The 18,813-nt window shown below is 40.4% G+C and overlaps 1 protein-coding gene across 1 annotated transcript; it reads left to right on the plus strand.

Annotated features, from left to right (window-relative positions):
- Positions 1–17,074: 17,074 nt before the first annotated feature.
- On the plus strand, positions 17,075–18,514 carry LOC311247585 (monocarboxylate transporter 10-like; the record flags this gene model as incomplete). The annotated part of the gene is made up of 1 exon (XM_084338616.1): positions 17,075–18,514. One exon carries the CDS (start codon positions 17,075–17,077, stop codon positions 18,512–18,514), a length of 1,440 nt encoding a protein of 479 aa, XP_084194742.1.
- Positions 18,515–18,813: the final 299 nt, after the last annotated feature.

Below are 18,813 nucleotides of genomic sequence, written 5' to 3' on the forward strand. Positions count from 1 at the left end.
TAGGAAATCCATGATGTTCACACCAGGCGTACCACTGTTCTCCATGCCCTGCCTGTGTATCTGCATGAGGAAGTCGCTGGATTTTTCAAAACCTGCACAGTGAGTCAGAGTGAAAATAATTTACAGTACAACTGTATATTAAGTGAACAGTTAATCAAAATGCTAAGTATCAGTCTTCCTTCCTTCCAGGTCTCCCTTGTGAAAGAGATATTTGATCTCGACGGGACTAACCTGGTTAAATAAAAATAACCTTCTCACCAAAAAAATTGTTCTAACTAAAATATAAACAACTTACAAACACAACTCCATATACTTAGCTTTGTGCTGCACTTTGTAGAAACCATGGATTTATTTGTGATTATTATGTCTCTTTCATTCCTTCAGGACACGCCTGATGAGCCAGAGCTTCATGGTGTTGCAGTGGCCCTCCTTACTGTCATCAGTGACCATGACACAAGTCCAGTTCACTACCAGCCTGTGACAATCTCTGTTGTCATTGAAAGTCACATCATGATCAGCCTCCCCAGATTTGGTGATTCCTTCCTGGTAATGTTTGGACTAATCTATGCACTACACCTCAGCTACCCCAAGGGACTTACCAACACTTTTGAATTCATTCAGAAGATTTTACTAGGTCTAGAAGCTGGTAAACTGTCACCCAGGTTGCAGACTCTCAAGAATGACTTGATGATGCAATCATTTTTTTTTCTTCTGATTTTTCAATGGATTTTCTCCCCGTCCCAATTAGTCGTTGTGCCAATTCCCCCCCCTCCCCCCCCCTCCCCTACCTGGTGCTGTATGCATGTTCTCCTACGAGTCGGTATAAGGGCGTCCCGAGTCGATCGCACGCTTCCCCCGAGACATGCGCCGACAGCCAGTGACGTCTTTTCACTTGGCAGCGAGGGCTCTCATTGGTGAAGTGTAATGCGTGGGAGGGCACGCTATCTCCACCAAGTCCTGCCCCGCTTAGCAAGCGCCGAGACCTGACCTGTAGGCATCGCTGTCCACAACGCCAGATTCCCACCCGCCAGCTTCCCCACCCCCTAATACTGCCAAATTGTATTAGTGTGAACGGCCAGCCAAGCTGGTGACAACGCAGGGAGTTGGATTCGAACACGCAAATCCAGTGTCTCCAGCGCTGGTGACGAACGCAATCTCCGCTACGTCACCTGACCGCTCTTGCATTAAACTTTTGAAGGTATTATTTTGACATGACAAGGAAATTAATACCTCACCCCACATCCTTCTTTCAGATGAGTTTCTATTCCTTACTGTAATCAGTGATCATGACACAAGTCCAGTTCACTACCAGCCTGTGACAATCTCTATTGTCATTGAAAGTCATATCATGATCAGCCTCCCCAGATTTGGTGATTCCTTCCTGTAATGTTTGGACTAATCTATGCACTACCCCAAAGCACTTACCAACACCTCAAAAGTGTGTCTATAGAAACTCATCTGAAATGTCTTGTCATGTCAAAATAATACCTTCAAAAGTTGCTGTACTACTTTGCAGATGTTCAGCCAATAGGTCCAAACTACTCAATGTACCTTGTTCTTTATTTTTTATGTAATATGTTTACATTTGAGAGTTTTACAGTTCGAATTTTCTTAACCGTCTATAGCTGGCATTATTGTAATTTCATCCAAGTAAGTTTTAGAGTTGAAAGAGTTTATCAGAATCTCAAAGGCAACATCCAAGTCCCAAACGTTTGTGTCTCGAGGAACAATAGGAGGCAATGGGCATAAATGCCACTCTGCTCTGACTGCTTCCATTGCTTGTAGGCAGTGGTAGAGTTAGTGTTCTCAGTACAGAGTACAAGGCGATATACCAGGAGCCATAAACGCAACACAGAAGCGTTATTATTAACATAATGTGACTCGCCGTGACCAAACCCGATTTGATCCGCAAAGGGGGAGGTGCTCTGAAATGAAGAAAATGTCTTGCTGTTTAGAAAATCCTAAAAATCGAAATCTTGATTTTTTTTACATATTTGAATTGTCATTGATGTGTTCCCTTATTTGCCCTTAGTTGCAAACTTAAATACAACTTGTAAATCGCTGCTGTCGGGACAAAACCTCATAACTCCAAAAACCCAACTTTTCAGCAGATGAAAAAAACTAACACAGATTTGAGGGTGAATAGAGTTAGGAGGTTTAGACAGATGATCGGTTTAATGCTTTCCCATTGTTTAAACTTTGTAAAACCCACACACACATATGGAGGATGATCTACGGAGTTGATTTATATAATAAAAAAAAAATTAAAAAAATGGAGTTATGAGGTTTTGGCCCGACAGCAGCGAAATGAGGTAATTATTGTTATAATAGTTCCACAAATTTTCTTCCAAGTGAGGAGAAAAAACTACACGCGCGGGCTGTGGGGCCTGTCCACAGGGGCCAAGTACTGTACTTAATAGGTGTTAACACACAGACGTCATTAGCTTTAGAATAACACACTATTAATACACTATCTTAATGTTATAAGTTCAGATGATTTATAAGCAACGTAACGCAGTGTCTAAAAAAAAGATTAAAAAAAAAGAGGCCTTTACGGCCTTTATAAAACGTGTGTTTTAACTTAATTAAAAACCATTAAAACACAGTTCGAATTTTATGAGCGAACGAATTTCGGTAGGGTGCATTTTTTCCAACCTAATGGCTAAAAGTAAATTAATTTAATACGGAAACGGAGTGATAAAAAATGGCTTTTTCATCGGCTTTTTCATTATTGTGGGGGCCCTGATGTAAACTGCGCTGCGGCGCGATGAGGGCGCGTTAACCCTTTCACTGCCACACTACAGAAGCTTAGTAATGCTTCGCCTCAACTCCGTTTCTGGTAGAACTAGTGAGCGAATCTTTAATATTTTTTTTGATTCATATTCAGAGGTAATTCGTCGAGATATTTATAATTGGTATTTAGCAAAAATAAATATTAGAAATATGGTGAAAAAAACTATTTATCCGTTTTTTTATCCGTCACTACCACACTACAGAAGGTTAACCTTTCACTACCACACTACAGAAGGTTAACCTAGTTGTTGTGTCTTTCACTACCACACTACATGTATTTACATCTAAATGCTTATTGGTCAGGCGGTGACGTCATTAAGTTGATGCCATTGATCGGTGAGTATTAAACAGAGAGCAGGGCAGTGCATGTTTGCCAGTCACCATGGAACCCAGTCAGCAACCCACAGCGAGGGCACTTGCCGAGGCATTAAACCGGTTTGCTCACTTCGGAGCACACTGTGTTGAAGACGAACGCGCTTTAGGAACATTCATCACGGATTTCTTTCCGCAGAAGAAAAATCCAAAAAGAAACTCAGATTCTGGTTCAGAAGAAGAAGACAATTGTGACGAGTTAGAGGCAGATGATGATGATGGTGACAACACTATTGAAGACGAGGCAGAGCCAGAAAATGATGGTGATGGTGGTGATGGTGACAAAACTAACGGATTTGAAGACGAGACAGAGCCAGAATCTGATGATGGTGACAACACACCTAACGGATTTGGAGACAAGGTAGAACACGTAATGTGCGTTGTGGAAGTTGAATCTGACGAGAACCACGAACGCCAAATGGAAAGACTTTTGCGATTTACTTGTAAATGCGTCCAGGTTGATAAAGAAAATGACATTCTTAATCGGCGGTCATGTATCACAAAATTGGACCGTGATGAAGTTTACACAAGGCGTTTTGAGATAGCGGCTCTCGAAGAGGATCATAAAGACTTGATTATTATGGCGCAGCTCCAGGCTTTTGGTCGAAAGTCAGAATGGACTATCGGAAATAAATCGTTTTCCAAAAAAAGACAACGTGCTTACACAAACTATTTCTTCGGGGCGATACAAATCTGCCGTGAAGCTTTCCTCTTCATCCACGGGTAAGTTATTATTATTGTCTATTTAAAACTAATATAGTACATCATGCCTATTTTTTTTTAAATGATAATAAAATCTTGAAACTTGATTAGTCTTGTTTATTATCAGGGTCCCCCATTTTATTAAAACTAATTATAGTACATTATAGTAGAGTATAGTAGCATAGTATAGTATAAAGTATAGCAGATAGTATAGACCAAAGACACTATTTGTGTCTTTTGATTTGTGCCACAATTACAATAACTATCTCTCTCTGTCTCCACAATCATGTAGACTGGGTGTGGTACAGACAGGTACCGGTACTTGTGATGATGATGATGATTGATGATGATGATCTAACTATCTCTCTCTGTCTCCACAATCATGTAGACTGGGTGTGGTACAGACAGGTACCGGTACTTGTGATGATGATGATTGATGATGATGATGATCTAACTTCTCTGTCTCTGTCTCCACAATCATGTAGACTGGGTGTGGTACAGACAGGTACCGGTACTTGTGATGATGATGATTGATGATGATGATGATCTAACTTCTCTGTCTCTGTCTCCACAATCATGTAGACTGGGTGTGGTACAGACAGGTACCGGTACTTGTGATGATGATGATTGATGATGATGATGATCTAACTTCTCTGTCTCTGTCTCCACAATCATGTAGACTGGGTGTGGTACAGACAGGTACCGGTACTTGTGATGATGATGATTGATGATGATGATGATCTAACTTCTCTGTCTCTGTCTCCACAATCATGTAGACTGGGTGTGGTACAGACAGGTACCGGTACTTGTGATGATGATGATCTAACTATCTCTCTCTCTGTCTCCCCCCCCCCCTCTTCTCTCCCAAGAATAGGTAAGGATCGCTTGATTGCAATAAGCAAACACATGTCAGAAAATGGCATGTGTCTTCGCACAAAGAAGCGATCGCCACACAACAACAAGCATTGCATAAAATATGAAGATATCGAAAAAGTAGTTCAATTTGTGTTGAATTATGCAGAAGATCATGCTGTTCACCTCCCTGGACGCCAGGCACACCAAAAGAACTTTACCGGTCAGCTGTTACCATCTTGCGTCACAAAGGCATCTGTGTGGCGTTTATATACCAAGGCAATGCCAGTTGGTAGGTGTAAGCAAATCTTTGTCAAAGAAATAGGTCAAATAGGTCTTTGTCAAATAAAAACAAAGCTTGAAAATGAATGACATTGTGCTAACATGTGTTCTTATTAATCTTTCAGACCAGCGAGCAGTGGGCCTGTCCACATTTAAGTCCCTCTGGAGGCAATTACTGAGTCATATCAGAGCAATCAAACCAATGTCTGATCTTTGCTGGGTGTGTCAGAAGAACAATTATCTGGTTAGTGAACATCACAGTGTTATGAACTTTGAACTGCAACTTCTGTATGAAAAGTGTTATACAAATACAGTTTATTATTATTAATATTAATCATCATTTACTTAACTTTTTTTTTTCAGATTTTCAAAAGTGCCAATCTGCCAGAGGCTGAGAAGTCTGCAAAGCTGAAGCAGCAGGAACAACATCTGGCGCATGTAACCTCCGAGCGGGCTGCCTACAAGGGCATGCTTAAAGCCGCCAAGGAGATCGGTGATGGTCTTTCTCTGGGTGGTCATGTGCCACCGGCAAGCAAGCCCTTGACAATGCATTACAGTTTCGACTACGCTCAAAAGGTGACTACATACCAAGCCCTCTTTCACAACATCATGTTATAATTGTTATAACTACTGCATTGCTCCCTTTTTTTTCTTTCTAAAATCCTTATTCATTTATTGCAGGTGCACTACCCATCAGACCCCCTTCAACCAGGGCCCATGTACTTCTTGGCTCCACGCAAGTGCAGCATATTCGGTGTTTGCTGTGAGGCGATTCCACGGCAAGTCAACTATTTGGTGGATGAGGGGATGGAGTCCAGCAAAGGTAGCAACGCTGTCATAAGCTACCTGCACCACTTCTTCAAAGACCATGGTCTTGGGGAGACAGATGTTGACCTTCACTGTGACAACTGCAGTGGCCAAAACAAGAACAAGTACATGTTGTGGTACTTAGCGTGGCGAGCGCTACATGGTCTTCACCATCGTGTCAATCTCCACCTGCTGATTGTAGGCCACACAAAGTTTTCCCCGGACAGTTTCTTTGGGCTTCTCAAGCAGCGTTTCAGAAAGACCAAGGTGAACACTCTTGATGAGATTGCAGCAGTCGTAAGGGACAGCTCAGTGGCTGGAATCAACATACCACAGCTAGTGGGAAAGGAAGATGGCACTGTAATCGTGCAGTCCTACAACTGGCAGGAACATCTGGGGCCTTACTTCAAGCCACTGCCACAGATCAAGCAGTACCAGCACTTTAGGTGGGTGTGGTCACTGTGTGTTGTGTATTTACTGTAATTAATTATTCACACTTTAGTGCAAAGAATGTCATTGGTAAATGATACAAATGCATTGATATTGTTATGTGCCCTGTACTAACGTTTCACTTTATTATTGCAGCTTTGATTCCAAGGAACCTGGTGTGGTTGTGGCAAAGATGTCTATTGATGGCGCTGAAACCAGATTCCAGCTGCTCCGTGACGTCCGTGTCCTGCCGCCTATAGATGGACTTCCTGTGCTGCCACCACCGGGACTGGACTCTGCAAGACAACACTATCTGTTCCACAAGATCAGAGAGTTCTGTGATGAGGAAGCCCAGGACGTAACATGCCCGGCACCACCAGCCAAAATATCCAGCGGCGGTTCAAAAAGACCACGTGATCATCTGGAGAGGCCATCAGAACATTGAACATTGACTTTAGCATGTCTATTTTTATCTCGTGTTATTTTAAATGCTAATAAAATCTTGAAACTTGATTTTGTCTCTTGTTTATTATCAGGGTCCCTTTCACTACCACACTACAGAAGGTTAACCCTTTCACTACCACACTACAGAAGGTTAACCTTTCACTACCACACTACAGAAGGTTAACCTTTCACTACCACACTACAGAAGGTTAACCCTTTCACTACCACACTACAGAAGGTTAACCTTTCACTACCAGACTACAGAAGGTTAACCTAGTTGTTGTGTCTTTCACTACCACACTACATGTATTTACATCTAAATGCTTCTGGAGAGGCCATCAGAACATTGAACATTGACTTTAGCATGTCTATTTTTATCTCGTGTTATTTTAAATGCTAATAAAATCTTGAAACTTGATTTTGTCTCTTGTTTATTATCAGGGTCCCTTTCACTACCACACTACAGAAGGTTAACCCTTTCACTACCACACTACAGAAGGTTAACCTTTCACTACCACACTACAGAAGGTTAACCTTTCACTACCACACTACAGAAGGTTAACCTTTCACTACCACACTACAGAAGGTTAACCTTTCACTACCACACTACAGAAGGTTAACCCTTTCACTACCACACTACAGAAGGTTAACCTTTCACTACCAGACTACAGAAGGTTAACCTAGTTGTTGTGTCTTTCACTACCACACTACATGTATTTACATCTAAATGCTTCTGGAGAGGCCATCAGAACATTGAACATTGACTTTAGCATGTCTATTTTTATCTCGTGTTATTTTAAATGCTAATAAAATCTTGAAACTTGATTAAGTTTCTTGTTTATTATCAGGGTCCCTTTCACTACCACTACCAGTCACCAGACTCATTTTAATAACAAAGAGCCTCAGACTGGAAAGCTGCCAGGTGTTAATTGCCCTAGAGAGAGGGGGGCCATGGATTACAATGACTTCTGGGTAGTGTTGTAGTTGTTTCACTATTGTCACTGAATAGCCTGCTCGTCTCTTGAAGGCTATTATCTCTGAATACGTTTTGTGATAATCACCATGAATCATAGGAAGTAGCTTGCAAAGTATCCCACCAAAATGTTCAAGTGATGGCTTATTTTGAAGGTATGAATCTGTACTTTCATAATATGTAAAAAAAAAAATGAAGATCCCTCAACATGACCCTGAAGTCCATACCTGGTCACATATACAGAATATGAACTTATACAGAATATGAACTGGTCAATTACACAACTAGAGTGAATAAAGACACAATAATTGATTAATAAAATAACTATTCACCATTAGCTGGACTCAGTTCCGTTTCACTTGAATGAATCGCTTGGGAGTCAGCAGCAGCAGACCATCGATCTTGTATGCTGAGAGTGGGACTGTATCCTTGAGCCCTTGTAGGCAGTAGTATACTGCCCTGTCAAGGCTAACCGCAGTAACTTGAAAAAAGTAAAAATTTAGTTATGAGTGAAATTGACCTTGTCAATAAATGTTTTATCTTGTGACCAAGTTTCAGATGTTAATGTCGCTCAGTTTTAGAGATATGGGGTTTTAAAAACTGCAGTAACTACAAAATCACACTCAAAACCCAGGCAGACCGCAGTAACTTCCAAACAGTGAAAAATGGCTTTAAAGTGTTTTGACTTGCCATCCAAAATGTGTTATAGGTAAATAGATGATAGTACCCAGATTTAACATGTATTAATGAAGTAATCTTTAGGCATACAAAAATATGACATAATTATTTTAATTAACCCCAAAAAAGCAGATATTGCACTCTGCTGCACGATTTCCTTAAATAATTATACAGGTAATGTACAGGCAAAGTGCAGTAACTTCAAATACAATGTTGTTTTCCCTCCAGCTTTCATAACTTAACCTAGCGAAGTTATGAAAGCTGGAGGGAAAACAACATTGTATTTGAAGTTACTGCACTTTGCCTGTACATTACCTGTATAATTATTTAAGGAAATCGTGCAGCAGAGTGCAGTATCTGCTTTTTTGGGGTTAATTAAAATAACTACGTCATATTTTTGTATGCCTAAAGATTACTTCATTAATACATGTTAAATCTGGGTACTATCATCTATCTACCTATAACACATTTTGGATGGCAAGTCAAAAAACTTTAAAGCCATTTTTCTCAGTTTCACTGTTTGGAAGTTACTGCGGTCTGCCTTGACAGGGCAGTATAGTTAGTGTACTGTATAGTGTTCTTAGTACAGAGTACTGTAGTGTTCTAGTTATCATTCTGCAAACATAACCTGCTCTAAATGACGGATGGTGCCTCTGACATTCTGACTAACTCTTTCAATGAAAACACCATCTTGTTCCATGATACATCATGGAGCAAATACAGCTGCATTTCCATATGTAGGTATGTGCACTATTAACAGTATTGCCAGCTGTATAGCATGTAATGTGGATTGGTATTTTGGTTCCACATTGGCAGGACCCAATATACAGCACAACGTTTGTGAATTTTACATGTGCCAAGCGGATTGACAATTTTCAGATAATCTATACATTTTATTCTGTACTGTACATAGATACACTGTGTTATCCCAACGGTCACAATAGTTGCAGTCAACATGTTTGCTCATTCTATGACCACACTATACAAATTTGAGTAATTCAGCCAGGATGTAAACGGCTCTGGTCATGTGCACTGCACATATTGAGACCCTTTATTATTTCAATATTTGCTGGAAATACATTGATACATCATTCAGTAACATTTTCAGAGCCTTATAACAAACATTATTACACTATTGTGACCAGTGGGATTAAATGTGTAATATACATTACATTGTATGTACATGTTATAACATGCATGTATTTATTTTCTATATATATTTTCTATATATATATTTTCAATTTTAACATTGCCATAATGTTGGAGAGGGCAACACAATGTTTTGTAAGATAAATAGATGTATACTCTTTGAATAGAAATAAATATAAAGAGTTTGAAGTTGTAACACAATGTTTTTGTAAGATAAATAGTTTCGATGAAGAACAAAACCTCCTAAATGCATACAAAAAAAGGGGAAAACTTCATATCTGCACTTTGCGAGGCACTAATACCTGGTCGGTATTGTTAACATACGTGTAATATAGTCCAAAAACAGTGTATACAGTGTTTACAGTGTTATTGTACATTGCTAACATACAGATTATATATGTATACTCTTTGAATAGAAAAAAATAAAAGAGTTGTTTGAAGTTGATATAATGTGCTTGTGTAGTTATTTTTCTGTTAACTTATTCACATGGATTTTAAAACTGAACCTTAAGTTATAGTAACTGCAAATATTTGAGTTGATTAACTTAAAAATTTGAGTTGATTAACTTAAAAGAAATGAGGCATTAGATTGCCTCAATGTCTTTGAGTTCTGTTAACTTAATCACATGGATTTAAGGTTGAACCTTAAGTCACAGTAACTGAACATATTTGAGTTGCCTCCACTTGAGAACCTTAAGTCACAGTAACTGAATATATTTGAATTGCCTTAACTGAGAACTGTAAGTCACAGTAACTGAACATATTTGAGGTGACTCCACTAGAGAACCTTAAGTCACAGTAACTGAACATATTTGAACTGCCTTAACTGAGAACTGTAAGTCACAGTAACTGAATATATTTGAGTTGCCTCCACTAGAGAACCTTAAGTCACAGTAACTGAACATATTTGAACTGCCTTAACTGAGAACTGTAAGTCACAGTAACTGAACATATTTGAGTTGACACCACTTGAGAACCTTAAGTCACAGTAACTGAACATATTTGAATTGCCTTAACTGAGAACTGTAAGTCACAGTAACTGAACATATTTGAGGTGACTCCACTAGAGAACCTTAAGTCACAGTAACTGAACATATTTGAATTGCCTTAGCTGAGAACTGTAAGTCACAGTAACTGAACATATTTGAGTTGCCTCCACTTGAGAACCTTAAGTCACAGTAACTGAACATATTTGAACTGCCTTAACTGAGAACTGTAAGTCACAGTAACTGAACATATTTGAGTTGACTCCACTTGAGAACTGTAAGTCAGAGTAACTGACCATATTTGATTTGACTTAACTGAGAACCTTAAGTCACAGTAACAGACCATATTTGAGTTGCCTTAACTGAGAATTGTAAGTCTTAGCCAACTGAAAACATTTGAGTTTATCAACTTAAAAAAATTGAGGCATGGGATTACGTCAATTTTTTTAAGTTCTGGAAACTTATTCGGTTTTACAGTGTGATGTCACAGTAGCTGTCATAATAGAACATTGTAGAACATTTGTGTTCTATATATATTCAACAATTCTCTCAAGAAGAAGAAGAAGAAGAAGAAGAAGAAGAAGAAGAAGATCTCATTGTGCATCTTGCGACAAGATAGATAGACTGAAACCTGCATTTGTCAACCAAGGTGCCTTGCCTACCGTTTTGCTGTAGAACGGTGAGTGTCCACAACAGCTAGCTAGCTGTTCTACTTGAATACTGAATGTTAATATTGAATCAGACAATATTGAATACTGAATGTTAATATCAGACCATATTGTATGACAGTGAAGTTATTGAATCTTTTTGTAGTGTCTCTTTTCGGTGTTGCACTTTTTAGACGGTCCCTGGCTGCGCACTTGCCTCACAGCCGACTGCACATAGAGATCAATATTATTAAATGTACAGCTCTTATTCTGTACTGTACATAGATACACTGTGTTATCCCAACGGTCACAATAGTTGCCGTCAACATGTTTGCTCATTCTATGACCACACTATACAAATTTGAGTAATTCAGCCAGGATGTAAACGGCTCTGGTCATGTGCACTGCACATATTGAGACCCTTTATTATTTCAATATTTGCTGGAAATACATTGATACATCATTCAGTAACATTTTCAGAGCCTTATAACAAACATTATTACACTATTGTGACCAGTGGGATTAAATGTGTAATATACATTACATTGTATGTACATGTTATAACATGCATGTATTTATTTTCTATATATATTTTCTATATATATATTTTCAATTTTAACATTGCCATAATGTTGGAGAGGGCAACACAATGTTTTGTAAGATAAATAGATGTATACTCTTTGAATAGAAATAAATATAAAGAGTTTGAAGTTGTAACACAATGTTTTTGTAAGATAAATAGTTTCGATGAAGAACAAAACCTCCTAAATGCATACAAAAAAAGGGGAAAACTTCATATCTGCACTTTGCGAGGCACTAATACCTGGTCGGTATTGTTAACATACGTGTAATATAGTCCAAAAACAGTGTATACAGTGAACCTTAAGTCACAGTAACTGAACATATTTGAACTGCCTTAACTGAGAACTGTAAGTCACAGTAACTGAACATATTTGAGTTGACACCACTTGAGAACCTTAAGTCACAGTAACTGAACATATTTGAATTGCCTTAACTGAGAACTGTAAGTCACAGTAACTGAACATATTTGAGGTGACTCCACTAGAGAACCTTAAGTCACAGTAACTGAACATATTTGAATTGCCTTAGCTGAGAACTGTAAGTCACAGTAACTGAACATATTTGAGTTGCCTCCACTTGAGAACCTTAAGTCACAGTAACTGAACATATTTGAACTGCCTTAACTGAGAACTGTAAGTCACAGTAACTGAACATATTTGAGTTGACTCCACTTGAGAACTGTAAGTCAGAGTAACTGACCATATTTGATTTGACTTAACTGAGAACCTTAAGTCACAGTAACAGACCATATTTGAGTTGCCTTAACTGAGAATTGTAAGTCTTAGCCAACTGAAAACATTTGAGTTTATCAACTTAAAAAAATTGAGGCATGGGATTACGTCAATTTTTTTAAGTTCTGGAAACGTATTCGGTTTTACAGTGTGATGTCACAGTAGCTGTCATAATAGAACATTGTAGAACATTTGTGTTCTATATATATTCAACAATTCTCTCAAGAAGAAGAAGAAGAAGAAGAAGAAGATCTCATTGTGCATCTTGCGACAAGATAGATAGACTGAAACCTGCATTTGTCACCCAAGGTGCCTTGCCTACCGTTTTGCTGTAGAACGGTGAGTGTCCACAACAGCTAGCTAGCTGTTCTACTTGAATACTGAATGTTAATATTGAATCAGACAATATTGAATACTGAATGTTAATATCAGACCATATTGTATGACAGTGAAGTTATTGAATCTTTTTGTAGTGTCTCTTTTCGGTGTTGCACTTTTTAGACGGTCCCTGGCTGCGCACTTGCCTCACAGCCGACTGCACATAGAGATCAATATTATTAAATGTACAGCTCCGAGGACGGCTCGTTTAGGTGAAAACAAGGTTGTAGCTCATTGTCTACCTTACTACGATAGGAAAGAGGTGTCCTTTGTGTTTTAAAAACATTTAGCTTAAAAAATGAAGGTTCGAATGTCCGTTCGAAGAACCCTGACAAAGTTTGAATCCCAAAAACAGGCTTCGGGGACGCGTATATGCTAATACCAACGCATTTGTGCGATTTGCGAATCTGATTGGCCACTGACGTTTCTGGTCATGTGACATTTGCACCCAATAGCGTGACGAGCTGTGTCTTTGCCCATTTCCGCGTTGAACAGCCTGCAAACTACCTGGCGTTCTATCGCCATGCTCTTAAGACAAACTCTAACCTTAACCAACTTCGAAAGAGTGCCTAAGCTTAACCGTCGAAAGAACTTGCCGTCACGCTCTAAGACAAACTCTAACCTTAACACTTTCAGTGCCCAGCAGGGGGCGCACGATTTAGTGCTTGAATGCCCACCATCCACTTCAATGTTAGCGTTATCGCTTATCAATGACTAATTTTCCAGTCAACATTGTCCAAGCGGATTGTTTTTTTATCGGTTCATTTCCGTTTTATAGCATCTTGAAAAGCCCTCGTTTTCAAGGAAAATAAAAATATTCCATAATAAACGGAATATTCTAGAATACACAAAAACGTTCAAATTTTTCTGCCTATTTATGAATTGTTTTCAAATAAACGCTAGATTATCGATAGTATATGTGTACGTATGCACGCTGGGGCCGCAATCTGATATCTGATCTGATATATTTCCTGATCGCTCGCACAGCCAAACAGCCATATGACACATAGGGGAAAAGCTTATATCTCTGTGAAAACAGGTCTGATTATCCTAAGACTGGTAAAATAGATTCCTTAACTGAGATCAGATGGTATCCAAAAAGATTATTCCAATACCTGATCGCCATTCCAAAAATCTATCCTTTTATTGATCCAACCTATACTGTAAAACACATATTACATGCTGAGGCTCCACAATGACTGGGATCATCTCCGGTTGAGAAGTAAAATGTGGATTCCGGAAAAAAAGAATTCTCATCCATTTTCATTGAGTCCATTCCAAAAGGGTGCATTACCATCTGGGAGACGATATGAGGCGCTTTTTTCACATCTGAGCTCCTGATGGGGCTGGTTTCCCAACGGTAGACTCGGTTGATGAAATATGAATTCAGATCGCTAATAAAAAAAAATCACGCTAATTGTCGTGCTGGGCATTCAGGGGGCGGACTGCTAACACGTGTTATGTCGTGGCTGGCATTCAAAGTGTTAACCAACTTCGAAAGAGTGCCTAAGCTTAACCGTCGAAAGAACTTGCCGTCACACGATTGGTGCACATGTCACATGACCAGAAACGTCAGTGGCCAATCGGATTCGCAAATCGCACAAATGCGTTGGTATTAGTATAGGCTTCGGGGACAGCCTTACCATACATATTATTTATTATTATTCAAATGGACTCAAACATGTTCCGTTGTGATGTCACAGTATGATGTCATAATAGAACATTCTAGAACATTTGTGATGTCACAGTATGTCAATAGAACATTCTAGAACATTTGTGATGGCACAGTATGATGTCATAATAGAACATTCTAGAACATTTGTGATGGCACAGTATGATGTCATAATAGAACATTTGTGATGTCACAGTCTGATGTCATAATCAAACATTCTAGAACATTTGTGATGTCACAGTATGATGTCATAATCAAACATTCTAGAACATTTGTGATGTCACAGTATGATGTCATAATAGAACATTCTAGAACATTTGTGATGGCACAGTCTGATGTCATAATCAAACATTCTAGAACATTTGTGATGTCACAGTATGATGTCATAATCAAACATTCTAGGACATTTGTGATCTCACAGTATGATGTCATAATAGCACATTCTAGAACATTTGTGATGTCACAGTATGATATCATAATAGAACATTCTAGAACATTTGTGTCTATTCAACAATTCTCTCCAAGAGAGGAGATGATGTTTGTATTGTGATTGTATGACAAGAGGAGCAGAGAAGCAGGAGACAGAGACAATAGAAATGTGTTTTGAAGATGAGAAGAAGAAGAAGAGGAGTGTAAACTTTCTCAAGTGTGGGCGAAGCAAGAATTGTGGAGGGCAGTAATACGCCACGATGCGTCTACACTGCCGGAAATTCCAAATAAGAAGAAGAAGAAGATCTCATTGTGCATCTTGAGACAGGATAGATAGATTGTCTATCCTACAACACATAGACTGAAACCTGCATTTGTCAACCAAGGTGCCTTGCCTACCGTTCTGCTGTGGAACAGTGAGTGTCCACAACAGCTAGCTAGCTGTTCTACTTGAATACAGACCAGGCTGCAGAAACAAATGAGTGGGGGGGCATACAATGTTCTCGGGGGGGGGGGGGGGGGCACAATGGTTTTTCAACACAGGTTCCCTTTTATACGTTTCAGCTGGGACAACGCCGCTGTGGCTTGCTAAACTAAACAGCAGAGAGGCTATTGAAAAATCAAATTTCTCTCTGGAAAACTCCAACATTTTGGGAAATTAGCTTATTTAACATCTTCCCTGGAGTTAGACAAGAAGATACATACCTTTTTTGTCTCTGTGCATGCATTAGGCTTAGGGAACAGCCGCTCCGTTAGCGTAGCTTAGCTTCATCACTGGAAGTGGGGCAGAGTTGTAGCCTCAAGTTCCCTACAGTCACGAAATACACTCCAAATACAACTCCAAAACGTTCCTGTAAACATGTTGTGACCTGTGTATTTACCATGTGGAGAAATAAAAAATTATTGAATTAGACAATTACGTTTTCTAAGCAAATATACTCTGAACAATTTTTTGCCTAACCACTCCTCTCTGGGCGCAGTCAGTGATTTCAACATGAAGCCGTGTTTGTTGACATTCTCATTCATTCAAAGGATCCGAACCGATTGAAGTTTATGGATACCATGACTTAAAATCCTCTTACCTTGACGATTAAAAGCCTCCCCAATTTAGAAAACAGTATTCCAATGGCTGGTCTTGATAGGCTGCTAGCTAACGGAGCTAACCAACAAACACAGAACCGGGCAGACACTAAAGCAAATAACGAGAGCAATGACTTCCTATCTGGGGGGTTTCAAAATAAAAGAGCGACGTCTATAGCAGTGGTTCCCAAAGTCGGGGTCGCGACCCAAAGGTGGGCCGCGAGCAGCCACGGGAGGGCCGCAAGATGATTAAAAAAAATAAAAAATAAAATCCAAAAACCCCCCCCCTTTTTTTTTTTTTTTCTTTTTTAAGGCCACTGAACTTAGAAGCAGGCCAGGACAGTGTTTCTAGTTGTATTCTAAAATTCTATTCTATTGTATTCTAAAATGTGACTATATGGTTTTATATTAACTTAATAAATAAACAAAAACGAAAAATCGACTTATTTCAACGAACATTTCAAACTAAATAACAGATTATGCACATAAAACGCTGAAAACAACCGAAGCAATAATAGTATTTTAATGAGGCTATTATTATTATCATTATTATTTTGCAACAAGTTAGCCCTCTCATAAATAGCACATATAAATGAATAACTAACTTGAACTAACTTAATAGGATTGAAGTGATATTTGGCTTAAAAAATCGGTCGGCAGGCAAAAAAAAAAGAAAAAAAAGCCTGAGGATGTGCATTGGGCCGCGGCTCTCTGACGCCTTATTTTCTGGGTCCCGGCCTGAAAAGTTTGGGAACCCCTGGTCTATAGCAGCGGAATACGTTTATTTTGTACATTATCTAACGTTAACACAAACCTAAACTAACTTTAGGTTAGTTGTAACGTTAGTTTAGGTTCGTGTTAACGTTAGATAATGTACAAAATAAACGCTTTGCTCCGATAATATGGATGTATGTTGTTATTGTTTGAGCTGTGATTTATTGTTTCATGTATGTGTTTCACAGTTCTCACGGTTCGGATTGAAATAAATCCAATCAGTAATATCAAGAACGTGTTGCTGTCATCATTGCAAGTAGAGGGAGTTACAGTGAGAACTTACCTGCTCCAGAAGACAGCACTAGAGAGCAGTGATGGACGAGACGCGCCTAGAAGAAGAGACAGAGGAGAAGAAGGAGAATGGTGGTGAAACCAAGGTACCCGTCTGGGAGCCGGCCACTGGGGCTCCTGAGGAGGCAGCAGAGTTTGTGCCCCCCGAGGGAGGCTGGGGCTGGGTCGTCATGCTGGCTGCCATGTGGTGTGACGGCTCGGTGTTTATGATACAAAACACCTTTGGCATCCTTTTCTTGTCTCTCATCAAAGAATTTGGCACAGAAGATGATGCCAACCAGCGATCCAGAACAGCCTTGGTGGGCTCTCTCTCCATGGGCATGATCTTGTTCTGCTCTCCCATCGCCAGTGTGTTCACAGACATCCTGGGCTGCAGAGTGACAGCAGTGGGCGGGGCCGCCATGGCCCTGGTGGGCCTCCTGGCCAGCTCCTTTGTCAAGTCCCTCGGTGCCCTGTACTTCACCTATGGCATCGTGTTTGGCTGCGGCTGCTCCTTTGCCTACCAGCCCAGCCTGGTGATCCTCCCCCACTACTTCAAGAAGCGCCTGGGCCTAGTGAGCGGCATCGTGGCGACCGGCGGCAACGTGTTCACCATCATGGTGGCCTTCCTGCTCCCCCTCCTGCTGGACAGCGTGGGTCTCCAGAACACCATGCGTGTCCTCAGCATCTTCATGTTCGTGCTCATGCTGGCCGGGTTCACCTACACGCCCCTGCGGCCCAACAAGCCCATCGGTGAGATCTTCAACTTCCGCAACATCTGGAGGTCCCTGGGATACCGCATCTGGGTGTTCGGCATACCCGCCGCCCTCTTCGGCTACTTTGTGCCTTACGTTCACCTGATGAAACACGTGGAGGAGCGCTTCGGGACGAACGCCAACAAGGAGGTTCTTCTCATGTGTATCGGCATAACGTCCACAGTGGGCAACCTCATCTTCGGCAGGGTGGCAGACTACGTCCAGGGTGTCAACAAAGTCTATCTACAGGTGTCCTCCTTGTTCGTGATCGGCCTGATGTCCATGATGATCCCCCTCTGTCACGTCTTTGGCGGCCTGATCGCTGTGTGCCTGCTGATGGGGCTGTTCGACGGCTGCTTGAGCGGCATCATGGCGCCCATCATCTTTGAGTTGGTGGGCTCCAATGACTTTTCACAGGCCATCGGCTTCCTGCTCGGCATAATGTCCGTGCCCATGACCGTGGGACCTCTCATCGCAGGTTACCTGGGAGACAGGTTGGGGAGCTACGACGTGGCCTTCTACCTGGCAGGTATCCCCCCCATCATCGGAGGAGCCGTGCTGTGTCTGATACCCTGGGTGGAGGCGAGGCGCAAGAGGAGTGAGAAGGAGGAGGCTCTCAAGAAAGGAGAGGAGACGACCCAGGAAATGCTAGACTACGAGAAGCCTCAGGGAGACGCACCTTTCAAGGGCGGAGACCCCGAATCTTATTATTATTATTATTTTTTTTAATTATTTTTGGATTACAGAAAATTATCATTAAAGTGCTATCTGTTGCAGCTGCACTGTTTCCCATGAGAATACCATATTTGGATAAGTTTGACCATTTCTCAAAATCTGAAAATCATTATTTAATAAAACACAGAAAAGGGTCACCAAGTTACTCTGGATAAAAAAAAAACTTTACAGACAACATTGAGACAAAGCTTAATATAAGGCCAAGTTGAGCCTTGAGGATGACAAGCGTGTTGCCTTGTCAAAGATCTCCCCACGTATTGACCGTATTATTAGCCAGCAGCAGCAGACCTCGC

This window comes from Notolepis coatsorum (genome assembly GCF_963971535.1).
Source record: "Notolepis coatsorum genome assembly, contig: SCAFFOLD_620, whole genome shotgun sequence".
NCBI classification, from domain to species: Eukaryota; Metazoa; Chordata; class Actinopteri; order Aulopiformes; family Paralepididae; genus Notolepis; species Notolepis coatsorum.